The 9,938-nt window shown below is 41.6% G+C and overlaps 2 protein-coding genes across 2 annotated transcripts; both read right to left on the reverse strand.

Annotated features, from left to right (window-relative positions):
* Nucleotides 1-3,930: 3,930 nt before the first annotated feature.
* LOC114659584 (histone H1-like) lies at nucleotides 3,931-4,613 on the reverse strand. The gene has a single exon (XM_028812152.2). The coding sequence runs from the start codon at nucleotides 4,572-4,574 to the stop codon at nucleotides 3,969-3,971; it is 606 nt and encodes a 201-aa protein (XP_028667985.1). The 5' UTR covers nucleotides 4,575-4,613; the 3' UTR covers nucleotides 3,931-3,968.
* A 4,033-nt stretch (nucleotides 4,614-8,646) lies between these two features.
* LOC114659589 (histone H2A-like) lies at nucleotides 8,647-9,173 on the reverse strand. The gene has a single exon (XM_028812156.2). It carries the CDS (start codon nucleotides 9,079-9,081, stop codon nucleotides 8,695-8,697), a length of 387 nt encoding a protein of 128 aa, XP_028667989.1. The 5' UTR covers nucleotides 9,082-9,173; the 3' UTR covers nucleotides 8,647-8,694.
* Nucleotides 9,174-9,938: the final 765 nt, after the last annotated feature.

Consider the following 9,938-nt stretch of genomic DNA (forward strand, 5'->3'; position numbering starts at 1 on the left):
ACGCAGACACGGGGAGAACATGCAAACTCCACGCAGGGAGGACCCGGGAAGCGAACCCGGGTCCCCAGGTAGGAGACTGTCGCATAATCCAATTAGCTCATTTCATTCATTTCTCCATTAGTGATTGTTTTCTAAATGTTCTCCATTACCTTACAATTCTCTTAAGCCCTACACGGACAGTGGATTAATTTATAATAAGAGATTTGGGACAAAGTGTACACATCCTTTCACTGATTTCTTTTTATTTAATGTGTTCTCATAAGTGGGGAGTAGTCTCTCCAGTCACCATCACCGAGTGCTGCTTGGCACTAATATTTCACTCTTATTTTTGGGCTGGTTGAGGATACTGGGCATAAAAATGATGGAAGAACAGAACTGGAGAAATCTTTGTTTTCCTTGCAGGTGCAAGTACTTTCCACAGAACAGAGGAATGGAAAAAATAAAAAATGACAATGTTTCTCTTTTGGATGTCCACTAGAGGGCAGTAGAAGATAATTAAAATACAGTTTTCTGGCTTGTTTTTCCTTTCCCCTCCAGGTTCAATTGAGATCAGCAACAACAACATTTATTTATATAGCACATTTTCATACAGAAAGTAGCTCAAAGTGCTTTACATAATGAAGAAAAGAAAAATAAAAGACAAAATAAGAAATTAAAATAAGACAACATTAGTTAACATAGAAAGGAGTAAGGTCCGATGGCCAGGGTGAACAGAAAAAACAAAAAAAAAACTCCAGAAGGCTGGAGAAAAAAATAAAATCTGTAGGGGTTCCAGGCCACGAGACCGCACAGTCCCCTCTGGGCAGATTTGCAGTCAGCAAATCTGACAGAGTCCAGGAGAAAAAGTCACTTAAAATGACAACCTCTTATTGAAAACAACTTTTGTTAGTTCCAAAATACAAACAAATCCAGTGTATGTAATTCTTCAGAGTTGGGAGAGTGAATATCTGACAGACAGTGGGGGACCTCAACATCCCGATCATTTACTGAGATTTACTAAACAGTTGCTTGGTCTATGCCCTGCTCAGAGTTAAGGGTCATGAGATGAAAAGACACTTCAGATGATATTATACTGTGTCCATAATAAAAACAATTGTCACTGCTAATGTTTCCACTTATTTTTACAAACTCTTTCGTCTAGTTTAGGGTCACGGGGGCCCAAAACCAGCATGGCAGCATTGGTCACGAGCAGATCTACTATGAAAGTAATAAAGTTTAAGCTTCAGGGCCACTAATCCTGGAGGGACCCCAGAAGCGACTTTAGTCCACATTGCTTAAAACATTTTGGTGTCTACTGTATTAGAAGAGTTTTTTTATAATATCAGAAATATACTGTAATTTAGTACAGCAATTTTAATCAAAATCTGAGATGTAGTTTTTGAATTTATTTTCAATTTCTGGTGATCTGTCGTGGAACAACCCCATTGAAGAAGATAACAGTGGTTACCCAGATTTTTTCTCTGGTTGGAAAGGGGCCCCCATAACAATTCAAGTTTCAGGGCCCGAGAAATGTAGATCCACAGGCACATAAGGGATGAGAGGAGGCATAGTGGTTGGTAGCCCCACAGAAGAGCAAAAGATCTGAGTTCAAGGCGTGGATCATTGCCCACCGATCGAAAGGAGGACCGGGTACAATGGTGGCAGAGTCCTACTTAGGGATGCAAGGAGAGCGAACGGGAGGGACAGTTGGCTCAAAGCGCTCTGGCAGATGCCGATAGAGGCAGCCAAGACTGGGGTCGGACTGCAGCTGCTGGTGTCTCCACTGGCTGAGCAAGCCATGGGGTGAGCTGGGGAGACAGGAGGGAGTGAAAGTTGCGCTTAACTCAGGTGAAGGGAGAAAAATCAAGGACCCGATGACTGTGTTGTTTTAGTCTGTTTTTATGGATTATTTATTTGGATTTTTATCTTCCATAAATAAACTAATAAAATCCGTAAGTTAATTTTTGTACTGCACTTTTAAACACTTGGTTTGATTTTTTATAAAAGCACTAACCCCTAGATAACTGTATGTGTTCTCATTTACCCATCTCATCTTGGTTTACGACTTTCAGCAGTTCTGAGTTCAAGAGGTCCTCAGAAGCAACCAGGGAGCGTAAAGCTGACATGGAAAGTCACAATTTGTGAATTGTTTCCACATCCCTGTTCATAGTGCCTTCCAAATTCATATTAAAAAAAAATCATTGATGATATAACAAGTATACTCAACTATGCTCCCCCTCTCTGGCAGTTCTGGACTGGAATCATTCTTCTCTCCTGTGGGACGGAGGCATTGTCTCTCACACACCTTCACCTCTGTTTTTATTCGTGTTAGTTTATCTCATGACAAATGTGAGTGCGGTACGTCCGTAGCAAAATACATATGGCCAACTCGAGAGTATACTGAGTAGGGCTGGGGAAAAAACACCACTGTAGTGGGAGGGGCTAAATGGCGTTTAACGCGCTCGTTTTCTGTTAACAGCTGACGGCGAAGGCGCGCAAGAAAGCATTCAAATTGTGCGCGAGTTTTTAAGAACTTGAATTGGAAATAAGACAACAGGGTCGTGTGCAAAAAGCGTACACGCCCCTTCTGCTTTCACCCAATCAGAAAGCAATAGCACCTCAATATAAAGCGCCTCGTGCAGCTTTTTCCCATCATTTTATTTACATTTAGCTGGTCGTTGTGTGTGAAAATGGCAAGAACAAAGCAGACGGCTCGCAAATCTACTGGCGGAAAAGCCCCACGAAAGCAGCTCGCCACTAAAGCCGCTCGTAAGAGCGCCCCTGCTACCGGAGGAGTGAAGAAGCCTCACCGTTACAGGCCCGGCACAGTAGCTCTGCGAGAGATCCGCCGTTACCAGAAGTCCACCGAACTGCTGATCCGCAAGCTGCCTTTTCAGCGACTGGTGAGGGAAATCGCCCAGGATTTCAAGACCGATCTCCGTTTCCAGAGTTCCGCTGTCATGGCTCTGCAGGAGTCCAGTGAGGCTTATTTGGTGGGTCTGTTCGAAGATACCAATCTGTGCGCCATCCACGCAAAGAGAGTTACTATAATGCCCAAAGATATCCAGCTGGCTCGCCGCATTCGTGGAGAACGTGCTTAAAGACAAGATTTTTCGTTTACGTACCAAACGGCTCTTTTCAGAGCCACCAACGTTTCTTTCAAGAGATGAAATCCTTTTGCTGTACCACCCCCACAATATCCCTAAATTCTGCATCGGTCATCAAACTGAATTTCCCTCCCGTATGCACTCCATATTGGGAAAGTAACCGTGCCCAAAGCGCCTCAATTTCTTAGAGTATCCAGCCGATTTTTGTAGCCGACTCTTATGGTATATTGCAGAATGCCAGCCTGCACTACAGACTAATTTAATACAAGTGTTAAATCAAATTATTTGATTTGTCTGTTGTGGTTCTTTTGTTCATTTTCAAAGTTTTGATTAAAATAAACGTTTAACAATTGTAACGGAAAAGAGGCTTTTACGGAAACACAGAATAAAAAAACTTGCCCACACAAACCATAATTGCTAAAATAGAAAGCCCAGTGATACTAAATGAGCCATTCGGGAGCTGGACCTCCCCCATCCCTACGACTCTGCTCCTTACACTTATACAAAGTCAGGGACAGGCCATCTGCTTTCTTCCGACAAGCAAAATCGGCGCTAATAAACTAAAGGGGTGCAAGTACAGTTAGCTTCTATGCACGGCCACGATGAATCACCGGCACCCACATGCCTATCGCCTAAATGCTCCTCTGGGTAGTTTAAAGTTAACGAATACCCAATAAACTACTGTATTGGAGATTGAGGTGGTCTGCCAATGCAGGGGAGAGGGACACAAGACCAAATTACTGAATGCAATCTGCCTGAAACACCACAAGCACTCGCACTTCAGTCAAAAGAACCAAACAACAGATTTCGCCTTTTTTTGAGGATATGGGTGGCTCTGAAAAGAGCCGTTTATTTGTACAAAGTTCGAGTTATGCAAACTATTTACTTCTTTTTCGGCGCCGCCTTCTTAACAGTCTTCGATTTGGCCGCTTTAGGCTTGGCTGCCTTTGGCTTCTTCGGACTCTTTGCTGCCTTTTTGGGCTTTGCAGCCGGCTTCGCTTTCTTGGGGCTCTTAGTGGCTTTCTTGGCTGCAGTGGGCTTCTTTGCCGTTTTCTTGGCTGCTGTGGGTTTCTTACCTGCCGGCTTCTTCACTTTCTTAGCAGCTGCGGGCTTTTTCACCGCGGGTTTCTTCTTCGGAGCCGCCTTTTTCTTTGCGACTTTCTCCTTGGCCTCTGCCTGCTTTTTGTTAATCTTAAAAGACCCAGAGGCACCGGTACCTTTTGTCTGAACGAGAGAACCTTTACTCACAAGGCTCTTCACGGATAGTTTAACGCGGGCGTTGTTCTTCTCCACATCATAGCCGCCAGCCGCAAGAGCCTTTTTGAGCCCAGCCAAAGAGAGCCCATGTCGTTCTTTTGAAGCCGACACAGCCTTCACGATTAAATCAGATACGCTAGGGCCGGTCTTCTTCTTAGGTTTCGAGCTCGCTTTCTTCTTTGGTGACTTGGCCGGAGGAGCGGCGGGAGCTTCTGGGGCGGTTTCTGCCATTTCTCTCACACTTCGATTTCACAGAAGATGTCTTTAGCTCGCCGCGGCTCAGCCCCTCATATTAGAGTGGTGAGAACCGTGTGGACTCAACCCGCCTGTTACATGCGCACAGAGACCTGACGAGTGTGCTTTCTGCCTTCACAAAATCACTTTTTTAGAAGGACAAAAATTGAGACATTAAAGCTGCCAACTCCACAAACATCGAAGGAGACACATAGTTAACAGGGCATGTACCATAGCTTAAAAAGAAGGTGCCGCTGAATGACCAGACACACAAATAGCAACCCGTAAATGACAGGCTGTCACTCATTACGAGACGAACGCGAATTTCGTTACAAATATTCCGTGACTGCGCGTTATTTCACACTGGTCGCACGATAGACTAATAATAAAGAGGTCGATAACTGATGCCGAAGAGTGTTTGTATCTTTTATCCAAAAATCCACAGAAAATCTGAGCTCTGTACAAGTTCAAATTAACACACCAACAGCAACAGAGTTAACTTGATTTTCGTTAGGGATCCTTGATAGATACTTATAAAAGAAACAACTTTCTTTCGGAAATCCTGTCAATAAAACTATATTCTTGTTCCTTTTCATCTTTACTAACATTGTTGTGGGGTCGATGTGCTTGATCAGCCTTCTTCACATAGTTCAGTCCTGCCCCTCCTCTCCAGTCAAGACTTTCTCCTTCAGATCTTCTTTTACTTTATCTGTCCACCTCCGCTTTGTCCTACCTCGCTTTCTCTTTCCCTGGACTTCCATTCCCATCACCCTTTTGCCCACATATTCATTGTCTCTCTTCATATCACATGTCCATACCACTTCAACCTACTTTCCTGCACTTTCTTAGAAATCTCTCCCACTTCTGTTGTACCTCTGATCGTATCATGTCTTATTCTGTCCTTTTTTTCGTAATTCCACACATCCATCAACATTCTCATTTCTGCCATATCTAACTTCTTCTCCTGCACTCCCTTTACTGCCCATGTCTCAGCTCCATACATCATTGCTGGCCTTACTACTGTCTTAAAACGATACCTGTGATCTTCACCTTAATTCTTTGATCACACAATACTCCTAATATCTTTCTCCAATTGTTCTATCCACACTGCACTCTCTGAGTTATCTCTGACTCTAATATTCCATCTTGGACCACCGCTGATCCTAGATATTTAAATTTATCCACTCTTTTCAATGGCTCTCCCTGCAGACTAACTTCTGAATCCTGATCATCATTAAACCTCATATATTCTGCCTTCTTCCTGTTTATCTTCAACACTCTATCTTTCAAAACCCTCTTCCATTCTTCAACTTCGTCTCCACTACCTCTTTTCTGGTGCTACACAACACAATGTCACCAGTAAAAAGCAGCTCTGGAGGGATTGGTCAACTCATACATAACTAGACCAAACATGATTCTGAAATTAAAATTGGCCAACAAGAAATTTGACTAAGATATCACATAACTGTAGAATAGAGGTCTGATTGTTGCACACGACAAAAATGCATCTTTTTATATTCTATTACTGTGATGTGTGGCACAGTAGGACGATAGTACTGCTGCCTCACAATATGTAGACTGAAGATCATGTACTGGCTGTTCACTGTGTGGAGTCTGCATTTTCTTCCTGTGTCTGTGCAGGCCTCCTTCATATGCTCTATTTTCTTCTCACAGTCCTAAGGACACTTGGGTTCCTTTAATTTGCATTGCTAAACTGGCCCTAATGGCTGGGTGTATGTCTGTATTTGCCCTGCAGTGGAATGACACCCAGTCCAGGTGGTGTTCCTGTCTTGCAACCAAAGACTGCTGGGATAGACTCAAGCTGTTCTTGGACCCTAAACTGAATATGCAGGTTAATAAAAGGGATGTATAGAAAACTGTGAATGGTGGTATGCTGGGTGGGTAACAAGCTTGCCGAATCAACAAGCTTATTAATAAGGCAGGCTCAGTTATGGGATGAACTCTGTACTCACAGGAGGGGGTAGTGGAGGAGAAAACGAAGACAAAACTAATGGCCATTTTGCACGATACTGCATACCCTCTGTATAACACGCTATCACCAAGTACTTTCAGCCAATGAATTATTCCACAGAATTGTGTCAAGAAATGCTACTGAGGCTCCTTCATAACTACGATAACACACCTTCGTAATCCTGGTTGTGACTGGGCTTTAAACTTCGACAAATTTTGAACGTCTCATTTTTTTTTACTCTTATATATTTGTAGTGGGATGTTATCTATCTATCTATCTATCTATCTATCTATTATATAGTGCCTTTCCTATCTATCTACCTATCTAGTACCTTTCATATCTGTTATATAGTGTCTTTCATTCTGTCTGTGCAGTCAACAGATTTGAAATGCTTGAAATATGACTCTTACGCTATATTTTTAATAAACTCAGCCTTTTTAATCAATCCACATATTTCTGACAAATCTGTTTTTAGGCTTGGAAGGCCAGACAAGTAAGTGAAAATCACTGCCACACCAGAACATGAAAACGTGTCAACTTCTCTAGTTCATGCAAACTTTTAGCCAGCCATTCACCCTAATGGTCACCCCTCAACACAGGAAACAATAGAGAAAGCTTTGACATTCACATACATATTCTGAAGATAAGTGAAAACTCCTTCTTGAGCAAACTTACATTTAATAGCAGTTTTCAAACCAAACTGAGCAACACAATGTTGTACAGTAACAAAATATATTAGATTATTATCAACTTCTGATTCTGCTAAAGGGTGGCACGGTTGAAGCACTGCTGCCTCATAGTCAAAAGACCAGACTTCATGTCCCCAGTCCTCCTTGTGTGGAGTTTTCATGCTCTCCCTGTGTCTGTGTGGGTTTTGTCCAGGTCAGTGTTTCCCAAACTCACTTCTGGGAACTCCCTGTGGCTGCAGAGTTTTGTTCCAACCAGCTTGTTTTTAATTGAACTCCTGGGCTAATTAAGTGAACTGATATTTCCCAAGTTCTGTGTTTAGGGAACAATATAGAAATTAGAAAACTAAGTTTGCTAAAAAATAAATATTAAAATGTACCAAGCAGTTATATAGGAATATTTTTTTTTTTCTTTTTAACTATTTTTATCTTGATTTTCATTCTACCTTTCTAAGTCTTCTAATTGCTTAATTAATCCATTTACTAAATAGTGCTTCTGACTCTAAAGTAGTTTCAGCCTTTGATGATTCAGTGTTTGCATGGGTGTCTGCTCTGCTTATTTTAAACTGTCAAGATACGACAAAGGGGAAAAACTGCACAGAGAAAGGGCAAAGTATAATGAAAACAAGAGTTAAGCATTTAAATCTATAGCAAAAGCAGAAATATGTCTTAATTTAAAAATCATGCTGCTATGCTTTTTCTGAATGTCAAAAAATACAGCTAATTAAATGATTAGGAATCTGGTTGGAACCAAAACCTGCAGCCACTAGTCCTGGTGCTTCAGTTTCCACCCACCGTCTAGACATGCAAGTTAGGTGATGTAGTGGTGCTAAATTGACCCTAGGTATGCGTTTACCCTGTGATGGACTGGCATATTAGCTAGTTTGTTCTCCCCGATTACATGGGTTAGAAAACATGAGTGACATCTTCATGTACATCAGAGCCAAAGTTTATCCACATTTAATATTGGTGCACACCAATTGGTTTCCAATTAAATTATCCTGAGTGATCTTAAACCAAACAAATTATGATTATCCTCAAGCACTACAAATGAGAAAGTGTAGTATAAACAGCATACACTTCTATTGGCAGTTATGTACTTGTCCATGATGTGCAGAACCCCACAAAGCAGTTGCAGGCCGAATTGGCATCTGTCAGGAGAACAGAAAATGGACAAGCATTCAGTCCAAGGTAGATCATCATGTTGATCAGGTTTCTGAAGATAAATTCAGATCTTCCAATTAAGCCTTTACACAGATTACAAGACAATGATTCTTTCTGAACTCATATGCTAGAAACCAAGTAAGTGACGCTCCCAGCGTACGATACAAGGAAAATGATTAAAATGTACTGGCTATGAAAAGGTACAATAACATCAATGGATAAAAAAAAGCTCCCTTCTGAATAAATGGGTGGCTCTAAAAAGAGCCGTTGGGGTTGATGAATTTGTCGTTTCAGTTTACTTGCTCTTAGCCTGTTTCTCAGTCTTCTTGGGCAGAAGCACGGCCTGAATGTTGGGCAGCACACCACCCTGAGCGATGGTCACACCACCAAGCAACTTATTAAGCTCTTCATCGTTGCGTACAGCCAGCTGCAAATGGCGAGGAATGATTCTGGTCTTCTTGTTGTCGCGGGCAGCATTGCCAGCCAACTCGAGAATTTCAGCAGTTAAGTACTCGAGCACAGCAGCTAAATAAACGGGAGCACCGGCACCCACTCGCTCAGCATAGTTGCCTTTTCTCAGAAGCCTATGAACACGGCCAACGGGGAACTGCAAACCAGCTCGAGAAGAGCGAGTCTTAGCCTTGGCGCGTGCCTTACCTCCGGTCTTTCCTCGTCCAGACATGATAACTAGCAAACAATGACTTTCAGAAACTGAATGGTTAAGAGGCTGGCGTGGCGCTTTTATAAAGGCCTCCTTCAGGCGCGACGAGAAACACGAACTGACTGCTGATTCGCATGTGCAGCTACGTCACCTGGCTGGCGGGAGAGTCAAAGACATGGCCCTCGAACCCCATTGGACAACGCTTCGAGTTCAAAAATTCAGCGCCGAACAAAAAAAAAAAAAAAAAATTCAACGTTCCTTGTTTAATATTCTGATCGTGTATATGTACTGCGTTAATACATACACGTATTATTTATTATAACACATGATGTCTGCTTTCCTGGATTTCATTGCATATATACATTCTTTGTTTTTTTCTTTGCACTAACTAATTTAATGTTTGTGCACTGCCTTGGCAACGATGTTTGCGATTTAGAAAGGCGCTATACAGGAAAAAATAAGTGTTTTTGAGGACAAAGGAATATATATATATATATATATATATATATATATATATATATATATATAATTCTCCGTTATTTTGCATTTACTGCCTTGTAGCCCCAACCAATGATTTTTGTGATCGTTCATTGTACAGCTCGAGATAAGCGGGGCTTTATACCGAAAGCAATCCTCTCTTTACTTTATAATACTTTAATATATTTTATAATACTTTTGTATTTACTTTATAATACGTTAGTATTCGAGTCCAGTCTATTACATTTTTAAGCATATCCGCATACGGATACTTTGTCGATTCTCCTTTACTTAACTGTTAACATGTATTGGGAAGCAAGAAGAAATATTGAATGGATTTAAAGCAGAGGGAAAAAAAACGTATTTTGAAATTAGACAGTCCAGTGCAAACGAGCATGTGC

Source organism: Erpetoichthys calabaricus, chromosome 10, assembly GCF_900747795.2.
Source record: "Erpetoichthys calabaricus chromosome 10, fErpCal1.3, whole genome shotgun sequence".
Lineage (NCBI taxonomy): Eukaryota > Metazoa > Chordata > Cladistia > Polypteriformes > Polypteridae > Erpetoichthys > Erpetoichthys calabaricus.

What these genes read in the sequence shown, in the direction of transcription:
- LOC114659589 (XM_028812156.2), bottom strand. Translation starts at nt 9,081, where the DNA reads ATGTCTGGACGAGGAAAGACCGGAGGTAAGGCACGCGCCAAGGCTAAG.
- LOC114659584 (XM_028812152.2), bottom strand. Translation starts at nt 4,574, where the DNA reads ATGGCAGAAACCGCCCCAGAAGCTCCCGCCGCTCCTCCGGCCAAGTCA.